Raw genomic sequence first — 16,853 nt, 5'->3', positions numbered from 1 at the left:
GCCCGGTTGCCTCTCCAGTTGTGAAAAGAAATCTGAAATTACTTGAATTATTTTCCTTCCTGCTGCGGCCTACACATTTGTGAAGCATTACCAAGGTAATGAGCCGTTGCAAAGACTGTCACCGCCAAAGGCAGCAAAGTAAAGGGGGAAGATTTTGTTACCTTTGTTAGTTGTAGGCAGCACCAGTCAGTATTTACAGTGCCCCACTTTAAGCGGCACAGTGTAAAATAACTATTACTTCCTACAAGTTCACACGAGCAGCTCTTCCCAGGAAAGCGCCCATTATTCCACACCGACGGGCTGCCCCGAACACACCGCACTTGGGTGGATACGCGAGTCCACACCCGTATCGCCAGATACAGCTTGAAGGCAGGCAGCCCCGTGCATGTTCTCACTCCGTCCGCTGCTGTGGCCGCCACCCGACACTTTTCACGGCGAGGCGCACACACCCCCCCCGCACCAAAAACCCCACGGCGCCGCCAACCGGCAGGCACCGACCCCTCGGGGCGGCGGGGTTCACGCGTGGGGGCCCACGCTGCCGCCAGGGCTGCATAATGTTTCCGTCAACTTTTTTTTTTTTTTTCCTTCCCGGAGAGAGCGGGCGAGTCCCAAAAAAGCCCGTTTTCGCTCCCAAAAAAGCTGTGTGCTCCAGGTGAGGCTCGAACTCACAACCTCGGCATTGCTCGGCTTTAGTACTGCTGTATAAGTACCGCGCGCTAACCGATTGCGCCACTGGAGCCCTGACACCAACTCCTCCCGAACGCTTTATCAAGCGCTGCCCCGGCCCCGCCGGGGGAAGGACGGGGCCCCACGCCGCCTGCGCCCCGCGCCGGGCAGCGACCCCGGGACGCCCCGCTTCTCTGCCCAGGGCCGCGCTCTCGTCGTTAGCGGCCGTTAACAGCGGCGCGGGGAGGGGGAGAAGGGGGTTGGCGGACGCTGCGCCCCCAAGCAGGGGAGGAAGGAGAGCGGCTGCGGTGCCCGGGAGAAAGCCCTGCCGCCCCGCCGGGCGGGCGGCCGCAGCGACGGCGGGCCGCGGCGGCGGGGAGAGCCCGGCCTCCGCCGCCGCCAGGGCGGGGCCTGCCGCGCCGGGCCGGGCCGGGCCGGGCGGAGAGCGCCGCCCGCTGCGCAGCCTCCGACCGGCTCCGGGCCGGGCCGCCGGGAACGGCGGGGGCTTCCCCTCCGCCCCTTCCACCCCCGGGCGTTGCTGGCGGGTGGAGCGGCCACCGCCGGGCCGTCGGCCGGGGACGAGGCGGGCAGGCCCTCGGCCGCAGGGCCAGCGGAACCGGGGCTGCTCACGGCCTTTGGTAAAAGGCATTAGCCGCTGGGTCCGCGAGATTCATCCTCACGGTGATTCACATCGGCGGGGAAATAACGCACCTGCCTGTCGTGCGCAGGTTCGAGGCAAGAGAGAAAAGCAGTTAAGTACTGCCAGTAAATTAAATCGTTATCCCTGTAGTATTTTGGGCTTTCAGTCCACTTGCTATTCCACCACCGTTGTGGTGGAATACGAGGGATGCCCTGGCACTTCCAAAACAAGTAGTACAGGTTAAAAAGAACCATACAAAATTATTTTTGCATGATGAATAGAAATAACCAGAAATATTGGGGTTTATCCCATGCAGACAATGCATTGAGGGCTGGCTTTACCTCCAACTGACTTCATTTCACTTCACTGTAGTAGAAATACTTTACTAAGTACAGACCGCTCATAATATAAAGGCGTCACATACGCAGAGTCTGAACTGCTTGTTTCAATACCTGAAGGTTTTGTCTTGCTGTTCCCTAAAATTCAAGGATGGAATCGGGTGTTCTGATATGAAAATGCTGAGTAGATCTAAAAGGCTAACATGACTCATACACAGAAACAGCACAGTGCATATATGAAGTACTGCATGCTCAGAAACACTTACTGGAAGAAAACACAGGTTTATGCACGTGTTTAAGTATACCGCTAACATGGATTTATTTTGCAGTCAGATCCTTCTTATCTTTACTTGGCAGGAAGATGGTAAACATAAGTGGCATCAGCAGCTATTTAAACCCAAGCAATGCCCCAACACTGTTACACAGTTGAGAAGGAGACATACTCGTTCTTTTTTTCCACCCGTGGTAAAGCACTGTCACCATATTTGCTTTCCCTAGACAGCTCTGTCAGGCTACTGACGTAAGTACTAGAGCATTTTCCTTTTTATGGCTACTTTACTGTGCAACAAGCACTGGGCATTTCATGACAGGGTGGGTGGTTGCAGAGGGTGCTACACAGTGGTTGGATTTCCCTCGTCTCTAAAAATGAACTACGGGTGGCCCAGCAGCAGGTGACAGGCCCTCAGCCAGTTTCAAGTAACAAGCACTGATCTCCCAACTACTTTTGGCAGATTGAGTGGCAGTTGTGTGTGACTTCATTACCTCCTCCGTCCACCTCTGATCCATAAATGAGCTGAAACCTTTTGAGAGTATTTTGAATGAAGAGAAGGTGCTCCTCGCTTGTCAAGGAAGTTGTTCTGCTGTTGGGCATTACTTAGAATACGTTTCAGTGGTATACACCATTGACAGGTGAAGTAACATGCAATTGCTGTATCTGACCGGTGAGGAAGGTAACTGGCATGGAGAAAAAGAGAAGTGACAGTTCATTTCGTAGAGAAATTTACCATCATCACATAGCTGGCATACAAGAAAACAGCAGCTGCCTTCATTATCCTTAGCAGTGCATCATTACACTAGAAAAAAAATATTCTATGCCACGCAAAGATTGCTGTGCACATAATTTCATCCAAACAAGTGCTTTTTTTGGCAAATACAAGAATGCCGGGAAGAATCAAAGCTGAAGCTGTGAACATACAGACAAGCTCTTTATTGCAGATTTAACCTTAGAGTCAGGCAAGAGGGAAGACTCAGAAAGTCTAATTTTGGTGTTTATATAGATGATAACTCACTGCTTGTTGTATTTTAATGAGCCTTCCCATAAAAGTAACATAGATAACGGTGAAGATTCTAGTAGTTTTTGTGGGATCTTTAACTCTTCTGTTGTGCTATGTGATTCACTTCCTGCTCATGTTTATCCTCACAGAGACTGAGGCCTTTGACAGTATGTTTATAGCAGTGAAATTTGGCCACGTGAATTAGTTTGTGGGAACATAACTGTGCTTGGGTTCAATAGTAGGTTTGTTACTGATTTGAATTTTTGTTTTCAGAAACTATATAGGGGTTTTTAAGATAAAAAAAGTACTTCATTTGTCATTGTTCTCGAAGAACAAACAGAAAAAGCACAGAATTGACCAAAAATTGGAAGCACGTTCAAACGGGTGAAATGGATTATTCAGTCATATCTATGCCTTTGTTTTTCCTTTTTTTCACAATATTAAAAAAAAAAAAAGGAAAAGATAAAACACAGAAGTTAAAGCTGTCCTAATGCAGCAGAAAGTTACATGCTTCCAGCTGCTTGCAGAATCTGCAGATTATCACATCAGTGTAGCTCCACTATTTTAACACCAATGTAGATAAATCAGTCTCTGCATTGCATATCACCAGATATCGAAATTATACTAAAAGGATTTTGTCCTCAAATTGCTCATGAGTGCAAACTTCCCCTGGTGAAGATTTTTCAGAATACTTCTTCGCACTAAGTATGAAAAAAACCTAAGTCTTAAGAGCCACTTTTCACAATGCTGTTTGCTTTCAAGAGTAGAATGGGCAGTGCAGAGCAGAGCAGGCAGCATCTGTGCTTGCTGGCTTTACAGTCTGTTTCCCTCATCCTTTCCCATGGGCTCTAGACCATTCTAGGTCTTTATCACCAGTTCTTTAGGTGAAAAAAAATGAATACAGGCAGTAATGGAAAAATGACCAAGTATCACTTTAATACAGATAAAAGTCCTGGGCAATGAACCTGAATACCTCTTCTGACTAGAAACACAATATTTAGCTTATGTGCTTTTTGTTAACGCATGCTGCTTGCTGAACACCAGCTAGTAAATTTAAGTCTCTAATAGGTCTGGTGGTTGAGAAAAGTAGAAAAATAGAGTAAGTGCTGTCCTCAAGTCAGTTTTTTCCGTTATCACTTTTTTCCTGCACCCTCAATGCAAAAGACGGATTATTTTTGTGTAGCAGTTTTGTGCTTCAGTAGCCTTGCACCTCTGTGGCCGCAAAAGCTGACAAATGAACTCCTTTTGCATAGAACTGAAAGTGAAAGGAGAAACCCCAGCTGCTGGAACAGGCTTTGATAGATGTGAAAAGTCATTGCAAAGTAGACTAGCAAGAAAAATCCAGGCCCCAGCCAGGTCACAAGGCATATGTATTTACTTGAGGTCTCACGGAGCCTGCAGTGCTGGCTCTTTTCTTTGCTTCTCCAGTACATTTCACAGAAATGGGGTTTCATGGCCCAGTACTTCCAGGCCACACACACCATTTCTCATTCCTCCTTAAAAAAACCCAATGTTCCCTTACACCTCTTATATGCATGGAGAGGCCATTAACTGCATTTTTCAAAACCTATTGATTTCAGAAGGTTGCAGAAAAATGCTACCCTGTGATAATAACCTCAGCTTCACTAATGGTGAATTTTATAAGTGAACTTCATTGGTTTCCTCCCTGAGTAGGTCTGGCTGTCGGGTTTTCATACCTCACTCTAGCCACCAAATGGATTTATCAGCCTGCAACTGAGATAGTTTTCTCTGCAGGTAATAGTACCTTGTATTCTGCCTAGTGGAAAAAGTGGAGACTAGGGATTAGAGTAGGGGTTGCGGACAATAGCCCTGCAGTGAAAACTGGCGCATTAATATTGTGGTGAACAAGGCTTGGCTCTGTCAATTCCAGGATCTGTTTCCTGCTGTGGCGTTGTAAAATCTCTTGGTTTTCATGGCCGACAAATGGAGCCCTGCTCTGCAATACATGTTAGTAATGATGAGATAAAACTTTTACAAAACCATGGTCATTAAAATAGAGTGCCTTCAGGTCTCCTGGTCCCACCAGGCTGGGTCACAATCCCCCAAGTGAAAGTTTATTTTAAGCAGAAGTTCTCTTTCCTTTGCAACTAAATAGTGTGCCAGCAGCTTACAGCACAAAAAGCACTGAAGTGTTCCTGTCTGTAGGTCCAAAAAGGCCTAAGGACTTTGCTATGCACTGGTGTCTCACTACAGCTATTCCAATGGCAGAATTTTTGTGTGCTAAATAATTATAACACACACACACACACACCCCCATGATTTGAGTGAAATAATAGTTACTTTGGGCTTATTTCAGAGGAAATTTTTGCCAGTGCATTGTGATGGTACTAACATAGTGGAACTGTAATCTGCATGTGGATCCTGTTATCCCAAAATAAAGGGATTTCTTTTGATCAATTATGTAATTAGTTTAAACTAAACTGCAAAGAAGCGATAGAGATGAAGGTAAAACAGGGTCACCCTTATACATACTGGAAATAGAGCATGATATGAGTTCAAACTCACACTCCATTGCTTTTTTCCATTGCAAAATTATAATGGTATAAGCTAAAGAACTCCTAAACTTGCACTGTCCCAGCGAACCGACCCTTCAGTCCAGCAGCTGCACTGCTCATGCGCAACCCATAAGGATGTACCACTCACTTTTAACAAATCATATTATAACCTTATACCCACACGCACTCACCCACTAAGCCCAGTGTAGAAGCAATTAGAAGATGAAGCTATGTCAAGAGCAACTGAAAAATGCAAAAATTTTTTAATGTCTTAGGCTTTTTTGTTTACCACCCGTTTCACGTGTTTCAAGTCTGAAAATAACACGTTTATACATTTTCTTATTAAAAAAATGGGGGTGGCAGGGAACAGAGTGAGCAATCCTGTAGGAACTATGTAAATGTTGAACAGAAACTACTGAGGGAATAAAGACTAATATGGATCTGGAACGTCTGGTGGGTCTCAGTTTCTTGTTTCCCTGATAATTTGATGGCAATATGCTGCACGTTCCCAAAGGGCATCACAGAAGCATGTTCTGCTCTCCAACAAGCCCTGCTGTAACATTGGCAGAGAGTGCATCAAATTACAATGAGCACTTACAGACAACTGCTTTTGGTCTTAGAAATGCAAAAGACATTTTTATTTTTGTTATCTGGCAGAAGATGATCCCAATATTTTCAAACACCACTTCCCCAAACATTCAGCTTAACAGGGTTGAGGGGAGGTGTGAAAAGGAAATGGGTCTCTATTCTCAAGCCTGAAACACCTGTATATAGTTATGCATGTATTAAAAAAACCCCCTTTTTTATATATATTATATGTAACTAAAATTTGAGCAACTGCTCCCAGCTTACATTTAGCTTTGAAACCTGTTTCTGCATTAGATTTCAAGAGTGTGCAAGCCCAAGTCTTGCCCATTTTTCTCTCAATTTATGTAAAAAGGCAATTTCTGTACAGAGGTAGCACATACTCCAGTTGATGCGTAAAAGAATTAAGAAACCTCCTTTGGGCAGAATGAGTCTCCGATGAAAATATATATTTTAAAAGCACTGGTCAATTATTAGCTAAACTGCTGGAGCATTAGTACTCTTTATGAAATAACCTTTGGCTGATGGACCGGTCCCCGTGGACGCTCAAGCCTGAAGACACCTCTTCTACCAGCCAATCCCCTGAGCTCTGGGCATGAAGTCACATGCAGTTTGCCCACGGAGAGAGCCCTCTGCAAACTTTCATATCTCTGTCAAAAGCTGGTGGACCATGGAGCTTCTTGTAAATGTAAGAAAATGGATAGAAGAAAACAAACCTGCCTTTTTGCCACCTGTGTGCAATAAGCTTATGTAAGTAAATGAAGATTTTTTTTTTTTTTAACTCAGTTCTCAGATATACGCAGATATTCTTAGTTATGAGGAAGCTGCTAAAATGCATAGATGGCAAAGATTAGTGAGGAACTGTAGTTCCTCTCAGACTGCGGTCAGAGTGCTGTTTCGAAACACAGAAAATGGTTGAAATCTCTTATGTAGTAACTCTGCAGAAGCTGTAAAGATAAACCTGAATACAACTCAAAGTCTCTTGTAGGCACACTTAGACTGAATTAAAGGAATTTGTGTCAGGCCCCGAGACAATAAACTCATAGAAATAAAAGGAGATGGCATCATATCCACAAATTGTAAGATTTAGCTAACAAATTAGTGCTACCAAATTACAACCTAAAACAGCTGCCAGAGCTGCTGAGAGTCATTCCAACATTGCAGAGGAGCCAAAGCTGCAAGAGCAACCAAAAACAGTAGGACATATCACTGAAAGATAAGGAGAAAGGGAAGGGCAGGAGCACTGGAGAAGCAGATTTCCAGGGCATTTCCAGAGCTGTCAAGGCAGGGTAGGACCCTCTGTTCATCGTGAGGCTGACAAGGCAGCGTTTCAGAGCACTGACTGGCACCTTAGAGCTACAAACCATATTCTGAATGAGACAGCTAATATAAGAAAAAAGCGTGGGCATTATGCAGTTGTATAGCATGCATGTTCTCAGTGTCAAAACTCAAGCAAATTCCAGTGTAGATGGTCCAACGTGTGGCACTTTCTAGTCACAACATTAATAAGGATTTGTCAGTGAAGTTGAGGACAATATACTTTGTCCAAAACCCTGTAAGCAGAAGCCTTTCATATGAAAGGATTCTTTGTAGAGAGCAATATAAACCCAGGTTTTATAAAGAAAATGGAAAGCATTTCTCTTTCTTGTAAATTTTTTTTTTTAAATTTTGCTTTGCAACTTAATCATTAAAAAAGCACCAAAGAATGTGCCGCTTGCCCGACTCTGAAGTGCTACCTCTAATCAAAAGCTGAATAGGCAGTACTGTAGCAGTGATATTAATTTCCATTCACAGGTTCAAGGGTTACTTTTGAAAGTAACGGTTGCAAGACAAAAATAAGGTAAAGGGTACATCCTTACTGAGATAACTGTGTTGAAACTACAGTTGTGTGTTTAACTAAGAAATTATGAGATTTGAATCACTACAATAGTTTCACAGTGGGAAAGAATGAGGAAAGTGTCTTCTCCTTATGAGTGTTTTAATTTCTTTCATTTTCAAAGTGGATTTAGGAAGCATTTTGTTAAGCGTAGCCATTTCTAAAGCTTAGCAATGATGGTGGTAAAATTTTAGTACTTTACAGTGTGTGTAATATTCATAGTTTTCTTTCTGCATCAGTAAGATGAACCTTCTTGTCACTAGTGCACTGTTTGCACCCCCTACCAGCAGTTCTGTGTAATCCTGAAGTAACTCTGGAACATGACCTGTGTCAGAGGTCAGACAGCCACCTAGATCGCTAAATACTCGGTGGTGACAAGTCTTCCCCATAAACACTGCAAGAAGCCACAGTGAAACAAGGAACAATTTTTTGTGATAAAAATTGCGTCGATTAAAAAAAATAATCCTTCTTCCACCGTAGCTTCAGCTTGTGAAGGAGAGGAAAGCCATCTACTATATGGATTCTGAGTCTCTCACCACTTGCTCCTGGTGCTATATGAATGTTTTTCAGGATTTTTCAAAAAGGTTTTAGGCGATTTTCCAAAAAGCGACTAATAGATTTCCACCATTTTTCCAACAGTTTTGATCCTTTATGTGCTGAGTAGAGATTTATAAGGCAATTTTTTCACTTCTGCGTCACTGGAAGGCAACCACCTCAAAACATTTAAGTAACTTATGATCCTGTGTTTCAAGAGAGAATTAATGGTTAAAATCTACATCTTACAGCAAATCAGTAGGACTTTTGGTGTCTAAATTTATTACGGCTTTCAAGCTTTTATTCAGTTGCATTCCATACACTTGAGAGAATCCAAAGTTTTAAATGCCTATTTGGGATTTCAAAACAAAACCTCAGTTCGTGAGTCACCACCTGTTTAAAGTTTTACGAGTCAAGAAAAGGATACAATGTAAGAGCTTTCATTAGATTTATTTTAATGACACTATCTTGCAAGTTTAAATGCCTTTTAACCTCAACAGTGAGCAATTAGTGCAAAATCCTGTGCAAGAACCCTTAACATAGCTGATTTTTACAGGGTAGCTGTGGCACTTTTAAAGCTCTTCTTTGAGTTCAGAATATGATGCTTACTATAAGGAGACCTAACTGTGGTCAAGGACTATCTGATTCTTCTTGGTCTTAAGGCATTTTTAAAAGGTTGCCTGCTGGCACCATTTCCTTTATGTGGTCAAGAAGAGAAGTGTAAGAATATATAAAACTTATTAGACCGCTGATTAGCACCTCATTCTAAAAACAGTGCAATCAAGTAATTTTCACACAGCTGAAACCATTATGATACTCTTAACTGCATTTTGGCAGTCCTAACTGAAACTGCTTTCCTTATGATTTTTCTTCTTAGCTTAAGGCAATTATTTTAAGCAGGCAACTTTATTTAGCAATATGGACAAACAAACCTATTGGCGTTCCTGCTTGTATTTCATAGCTGGAATTTTTTGATGGTGTCATTATATTAATGATAGGAATGATGAACACATAGTTAGTTGCCTGTTTATTATGTTATACCCAGCTAAACCCATAGGGTAGCAGAATTAATGGTAGATTTGCCAAACAAAAAGTTAAGCAACAATGATTTTTAGAGCAATATTTTAACTTTTAGTTATTGAACTAATAACAAAACTGTATGGGTTTCTATAAAAAATTTAACTGATCTTAACCATAGGCTACAAGATACTCATAGATTGCCTTTCTCTTATTTTATTCTCCAGTGTTGATTTTAATGCATTTCATTAATTAGCTATGTTATTACTGTTTTGGTCTTCCTGCCTTTCTTTAGTAGAAGTGTTCATTAATGCAGAAGTATTACAGTGCATTCTTGAAAACGAATATTAAATCTGCATGGTACAAACAGTTCTGATTTCGGTTCCTTATTTTAGGATACAGGCATGAAGCCAAGTGCTGTAATGTATACAGCTTCCTATGGTGAAAATAGTCAATTTAAGAGTTGTAATCTAATTTAATTCTTTAGACTTTTATTTGGCCAACTGATTTGTCACTGTTACTTGTTATTTCTGCTTTACTAGATCCTACTGTGTTGTTCATTATCATTTAAATACTCTTCAAAGTAAACATGATAATGATGGCAGATCAAATATACACGTTCAGCCATTCAAAATAGCTTCTCTCAGTTGAGGCTTATGAGGTGCTGACACAGAGGCACATTGTTCTTCCCCATGTTGCAGGGGAGGGTGGCTTTGCTGGTTTTGTGTTACTAGGATCTCGTTTGGGCTCTTAAAAGGGGCAGAGTTAAGATAAAGGGTCTGAATCTCCTTTTCTGAGTTAGCCACAACTGCAATGAAACCACCGTGTGTTGTTCCACCTTAGCAAAACCAGTATAAATAGAAGAGAAATTAGCTGATAATTCCTACCATCAGTATCCCTGGCAATTCTACCAATGGGGAAAAATGTATGTTTTTACCTTTGTTAACCTTTAAAAGTGTCTTACCTTTACAGAATCCTGATCTAATCAGCTCAGGTTGAAAAGACGTTTCCCTCTCATTCCTTTCACTTTACCTAGCATTCTTTATCTTTACAGTTCAAAGCTCTTTCCACATTTGGTGACTATCATTGTCCCCCTTTCATAGCTGGAGGCATTTAAACACCAGGAGGGAGGTAGCTGGCCTCAGGTCACCCAGCAGGACAGTGGCAGAGCGGAGAGCTTTTGAGTTCTCATTCTGGATGTTGCTTGTCACTCAGCATTGTTTCATTGACTCACTGTCCTCAAAGAATAAAAAAAAAAAAACAAAAAAAACCAAACCAAAACCCAAATTTATGTGAAATAAAGAACATCATGGTTGGAGATAGCTGTAAATTGTCATTTTCTTTTCTAGGCATCGCCATCAATTAAATGTGATGTTTGTTGGAGGGCCAAATGAAAGGAAGGATTATCATATTGAAGAAGGAGAAGAGGTAACCTATAGGCTGTTTATATTTTACTGTTTTAATTGATCTGTCATGATTAAAACGCAGCTACTTTTGAAGCTACAGCTACAGATTAGCAGTGCCAGGCTCAGTGATGTTGTATTTATTAGATCTATTCAAAGACTCAAACAGAATCATTCACCAGAACCATACACCATCTGTGCATTTCCTTTGAAACAGGCACATGAGATCAGATCTATTTTGCTGTAATTCATTTCCAACAGGAAACTAGAGCAAGTGTTCTGACACATCAAAATGTCTCATTTCAACATTTTGGAACAAAACTTTGGAAAGGTAATGGTATTTTTAAAGTGATATTTTGCTGCAGAAGTTCAGTCTATATTTCAAAAGTAACTTTGAAATTCAAAAATCAAAATCAGATATTTTGATTGGCTTGAAATTATATTTTTCTGGACTTTGTGAAAAATAGCAGCATTTTCAGCTTTCATTCAGGTTTGGAAGGTTAAAGAATAGACTCTCTAAATATGTTTCAAATCAGTCCCTTTCGCTGCACATCTTCTGTATCAAAAGAAAGCCATCCCACTGCTTTGAGTTGTGAGTAGCCATTGTGCCAAAGGCAGAATACAGGAAGAAAGAGTAGAAACCTATCAAAATTGTAACAATTTGCACTTACTTTGCTTATTGCCTTTTTCATGGAATTGTCTGCTTGGCCTGAAGATTCCTCTGAGTCAGAGGTATCACAGCTGGCTCTGAAGGAACCCTAAGGGAAAGGGGACACTAGAGGCCTGGCAGTAAGGATTTCAGGATGGGAGAGAATTTGCCTTGCTTCCCAGCAGAGCAATTTAATTTCATGTAGTTCCAGTAAAATTTGGTTACTGATTTTAAGTACCTTTGGAAACCCAAGCCTAAGAATCTACATAGTTCAAGGCAGAAGTGAGTCAAGTTCAATAAATCCTTCTACAAAGAAACAAAAATTTGTGTTTACTTATCATTGAATCATTTCTCACAAAACCAACCCAACCATTTCACAAGAGCCTTCATGAATTGTGTTATAATTGTGCCGTGCAGGTGTTTGTACTCGTTATAACCATGCTGCTCTGAAAGAGCAGAGATTACCGTATCGCTGTCAGACTCCGCACGGCTTTGCATTGCTGCCACGGTCTCACAGCCCACCCGTGGCTGTGGGCACAGGCACCTCCGGTCACGTACCAGGTTACCCGACATGCGCCATTATGTCCCTTCTCATCGTCTGCACAGGGGGAGCTCTGGCAACAGCCGGCACCGCGCCAGCAGCTTGCTTGCGCTGGGAAGGAGCAAGCCAGGTCCCAGGGCAGTGCCTGTGCGGAGATTGTTGCTAACCAGAAAAATTTAGCATCCATCATATATTTACAAGAAAATTCCAGAGATACTTAGCTGGGGAAAACAAAATGTGGTTTTGTCAACGTGAGCAAATCCCTGGGAAAGGAGCAACCACATCTGTAGTGTGACTGCTTAGAAAGCACTGAGAATAATATCTAATCTTTTTGCTGCTGTAATGGTATATTGTTAAGTATTACAAGTTAGATTAAAAAAGAGTGAGTGAATTTTGTTATCAAGGTCAACGACATCAAGGTTTGGCAAAGCATAAAATGAAAGTACGATGAAAGTACGTGAAGATACATATGGAAGGTTAATGATTCCAATTTTTCTTTTTCTGTAACTTAACCTTTTTGGTTTTATACAATTAATTTATTTTCTTGCTCTGAAGAATACGTTAGAGCTACACGCCAAGAGAGGAACACACAAAAATGAGCTGAAGTTTAACTGCTACAATAGTTTGTACTACAATATTAAATAAATCGTTGGGTTTTTTCTTTTCTTTATAATCTTGTCTCTCCCTGCATCTCCCAGTTCACACAGGATTATCCTTCATCCCCAACCCATTCCTGGGCTGTTTCATTTTTTAAAAATTTTATTTCTACCTGCCCTTCCCTTAAAATGAAAGTTAGATTAATATAATGACCTTTTTTATTTCATTTTGCAAGATGTTCCAGTGTTTGAAGAGAATTTGTCCTACCTTTAATAAGCCTAAACCCATTATATAACTTTCCAACAACATAAAAAGTTAGCCATATCAACAAAGGCATCGTTTATATCAGTATGCAACAGTGTAGTAAATTATTGCTAACTCAACTGGGTACAAGATTTTTTAGGTATCAATACATCATCATTTACATAGCAAATTTCCCACAATTACTCAGCAGCCAAAACCAGAAACATCAAATTCCTATCAGATAGTAAAATTGGCACTACACACATCAGAAGCATTATCAGTTACATATCAGTTTAACACATGGGCCAATTTTGTCCACTTTTATGGAGGTACAATATAGTCATACGTTGCATTTTACCACAGCTTTTTATCAGACACATTCGCACCTTCCTGTGATCTAATTTAAATCCACTTTTTTCCTTAGAGAAGAATTGTGAGGCAGAGAGTATCCTAGTAAAAGCACATATTCCTAAATTACACTTGGGATTAAAAAACCCAAACATTCACGACCATGTTCAGCTCGTTATTTTGGCAGGCAGAAGGTCATTTATAGTTCTGAATGATAATTTGAAAGACAAGCTATATAGGCATACTCGTAACAGGCCAAATCATGAATTCGAAAACTCACAAATCCTTTACGCAAGTTTAGCTGATGCTCTTCTACTAGTAGTATTTTGATAGCAAAGAAGTGTTGGCTTAGAAGAGAAAGTTAAGTTTAGGATTGCTTATGTCTGTTCACTCATTATTCTATGCCTGTTATGACACAGCTAATAGTGTGTCCCATGGCAGGCACAGCTGGCACTTGTCAGCCTGCAGTTCACAGCAGCAAGGGATTCACATGCAGAGAACAGCTTAGGAGCATCCTCGTGCTCCCAGGCTGTTCTCTGCGGGTGCCATTAACGTGCAGGTGTATCAGGAAGATCAGTTCTGACTGGCTAATTATGAGAAAAAATGGAGGCTTGATTTGGACTGTCTGCAAAGCCTTTTAGGATTTGAAGCCTTTGAAATCCTTTTAGGATTTCAGCCTCATTTAGGCTGAAACGACAGCTAGTCTGGCACAATTTTTTTCCTTCTCTCAACAAACAGGAGTTTCCTGAATATGTAACTCCACACTTTCTTCCTTCTTAGTTTTCTCTGCACTACTTCACTTCCTTCTTAATTTTCTGTGCACTATTTATTTGCCGTCGTTCTGCACAGAAGTACTGCCTCATACCTGAGACTTTGTTTTCCATTGGACAGGTTTTGTAAGGAGCCAAATCAAGCTGCATCTTACAAGAGATAAATCATTCACATTCTTTGGCTTGACTTTACCACTATGTCATGTTCATTCTTTTTCCCATTTGTAAATGTTAAGTTCCCCCTTGCCTCGCTTCTCCATCAGAACAGAGATAGGGTCAACAAACATCTGCTCAGGTGTTCTTTGCCTCTGAATCAGATTCATTCTTAAAATGAAACTGAACTGCTTTTGGAAATGCATCTTCTGTTGAAAAATGGCAAAAAACCTGCTGTGAGAATGCACCTACATAGCTATATAGACAAAACTTTCTTAACATGCACTAAAAAAAAAGTTTGTGATATGTAGCTAATTTTTTGAGTTTTTGTAGGAATTGTTATTCCAATGTACCCCACTTGTCAAGAGAGCTTCAGATTACGCAGACTAGTGACTACAATTCTTGTGTGCTCAGGTTGATGAGACCTGTGAAAGCATCTGTGGCAGCCCTGACGTGATGGCTACAGGGTAGCAGATGCATTCCAGGGACCAGGGAACAGTCCTGGATGTACCTTTGTCTTTTGAACTTTTCACCATACAGTGGCATTTCTGAGTTTCAGCATTGCAAAGCCTGAGGTGTGTGTGGGAAACCCTCTAGTCTTATGTTATAAACTCACCATGTAATTTTCAAGAAATAAGGCAAGTGAAAACTGAAGGGGACTGTATGTTTTGGAGGAAGTTAATGACAGATAAAAACCATGATCGTAATAAAGCTTAGCTATAGTAAAACCAATTTCAGGTTTTATTTACTGCATCGTGTGGGCTGCTCTGGGGGAAAGTGAGATATGCTAACAGCTAAATCTAGGATCACAAAAGTAGTTAGGCTCCTGTCTCTTTATCCACTTCAGTCCACCAGTTAAACACAATGAATCCCAACTAGCCAACTTTGATCTCTTAACAGTTTATATTCTGGTGTTGAGTCTACATAAAACAGTGCAGTTCCATGCAGAGAAATTCAAATCAGCCTTTCATCTACCACCTGCAACACACTTCCATCGGCACAATATTCTGCTGGGTTTTAAAACCCCTGCTTCTCATTTTGCTGTTTTTATTTCACCCTAAGTTTCTGCACTCAACATCTAGGGTTTTTTTCCTATGGATACAGCCACCTAAGTAGTGATGCAGCCCCACAGATCAGAGCCTAAAGAGGACTCTCAGAACAGAACAGAACAGAACTTCCCTCTCCTTTGATCATTTTGGCCATTCTCTTCAGCTTCTTCTTGTGTATTTACGTGGTCTGATTGAGATGTAGTAACGTCTTGCTCTGAAACATCGTATAGATTTGAAGTCACATCTGCCACAGCTCATCCAAGTTTTCTAACCCAAGTTTCGATTTCTCTTTTTCTCCTCCTCAACGCACACACACCATGAGTAAGACTTGCTTCCAGTTTCTGAGTAAATTACCTGCTTAAATGAAGCCTGACCCCTTCTTCTACCATGTGCTACTCTCTAGGCGGCATGCTTTTGAGAAACTCTTCCCTAGCAGCTCAGTTTTCCCTTTGCATTGTATGGGGATCCTGGATGCCTGAGAAGGAGGGGAAAGGGGCTAGGTGAGCATTTCAGTAGGTAGTTTTGTGGTGCTTATCTTCCAAATAAAACTGACAACATGAGTTGCAGCAAAGCAAGAGAAAGCTTTTTGCTTCTTTACATTTAAATAATCCCACATTTATCTGGTGAAAACTCTTTGAATATTTTAATAAGAAACAAAGCTCCTATTACAACATAGTAAGAGTGATGATCCTTTTGCATCAGAAGGAGATTGTGTCTTCAGAAATAAGTTTGATGCATAAAATAGTTGGGATGAATCTTGGCTAGTATTCAGGTTTCACAGATGACATGTAAATGACCAGAGGAAAAAAAAAAAAAAAGACAAAACAAACCCAAGCCCACAACATAGTTTTCTCTACCTTCCTCATCTGTTTGCCTCCCAGACTTCTGATGCCTGAAAAGCCTTGTGATGAGAGAGGACGAAAATTGGTTTTCTGTGCTCAAATAGATCATTCACAACCGAAGTCTGGAGAACACCCAGGCTCTACTCCCACACCAGAATTTTATTTGCTCTGCAAATTAATTTAGTATTTAGCAATCTGACAAGCAATACTAGCCAGGGTATGCCAAATCAGGGCCTAATCCCAGAAGTGGCTGAGGAATCCCAAATTACACTTTCAGAAGCAGTCAGTACTCAAAGTACGCTGCAAATTGCGGGTATCTTTAGAGGCCCATGAAGAAGCTCTCAGCTACATAAGCCCTCACAGAGCTCTGAGCTCCTGCATCTAGGCAGAATTTGATATCAAAGGTGGATCTAAATCAAATTACATACGCTGCTGTACGTAAAATAAAATAGACTTGTTTTTTATTGGCCTGTGCAAACCAATCAGAAATACTGTGTTATTCCCCTACTACATGCTTCCTTCTTTACTCTGCTAGGATACGCATACCTGGATGAAGGAGCAATACAGTTCTCACCACATGAATATGGTGAGGATGATAGTGTTCTTTTTAAGGTTGTATCCACACTTTCTACTACCCTGTTGAAATGAATTCCTACCAAGACAGATAGTTTCGGTGATGCTCCCACTGAAGGGAACAGTGAACTCCCACCTCTCTGTATCTTGACCTGTTTTCTCCAGAAACACCTGCATAATTTATTTTATGAGTCTACATAATTGAGTGAAATACCCTTTTACAGACTTGACAATGATTT

The 16,853-nt window shown here is 41.2% G+C and overlaps 1 protein-coding gene and 1 non-coding gene across 3 annotated transcripts in view; one reads left to right on the top strand and one right to left on the bottom strand.

Annotated features, from left to right (window-relative positions):
* Nucleotides 1-644: 644 nt before the first annotated feature.
* TRNAI-UAU (transfer RNA isoleucine (anticodon UAU)) lies at nucleotides 645-739 on the bottom strand. The gene is made up of 2 exons: nucleotides 702-739; nucleotides 645-680 (listed from the first exon to the last, which is right to left on the bottom strand). It is a non-coding gene; the product is annotated as a tRNA-Ile (tRNA).
* A 5,875-nt stretch (nucleotides 740-6,614) lies between these two features.
* HAAO (3-hydroxyanthranilate 3,4-dioxygenase) overlaps nucleotides 6,615-16,853 on the top strand; it is a 41,600-nt gene continuing 31,361 nt past the window's right edge. For both annotated transcript variants that reach the window (XR_010070250.1, XM_063328580.1), the window contains exons 1-2: nucleotides 6,615-6,769; nucleotides 10,796-10,874. Coding sequence is in view for 1 of the 2 variants with exons in the window: in XM_063328580.1 (XP_063184650.1) it covers nucleotides 6,615-6,769; nucleotides 10,796-10,874 (234 nt within the window). In the remaining variant the exon portion in view is untranslated. The remainder of the gene's footprint in view (nucleotides 6,770-10,795; nucleotides 10,875-16,853) is intronic.

This window comes from Chroicocephalus ridibundus, chromosome 3, assembly GCF_963924245.1.
Source record: "Chroicocephalus ridibundus chromosome 3, bChrRid1.1, whole genome shotgun sequence".
Classification (NCBI taxonomy): Eukaryota; Metazoa; Chordata; class Aves; order Charadriiformes; family Laridae; genus Chroicocephalus; species Chroicocephalus ridibundus.
The sequence above is the reverse complement of the archived record's forward strand: the minus strand, read 5'-3'. Positions and strand labels throughout refer to the sequence as shown.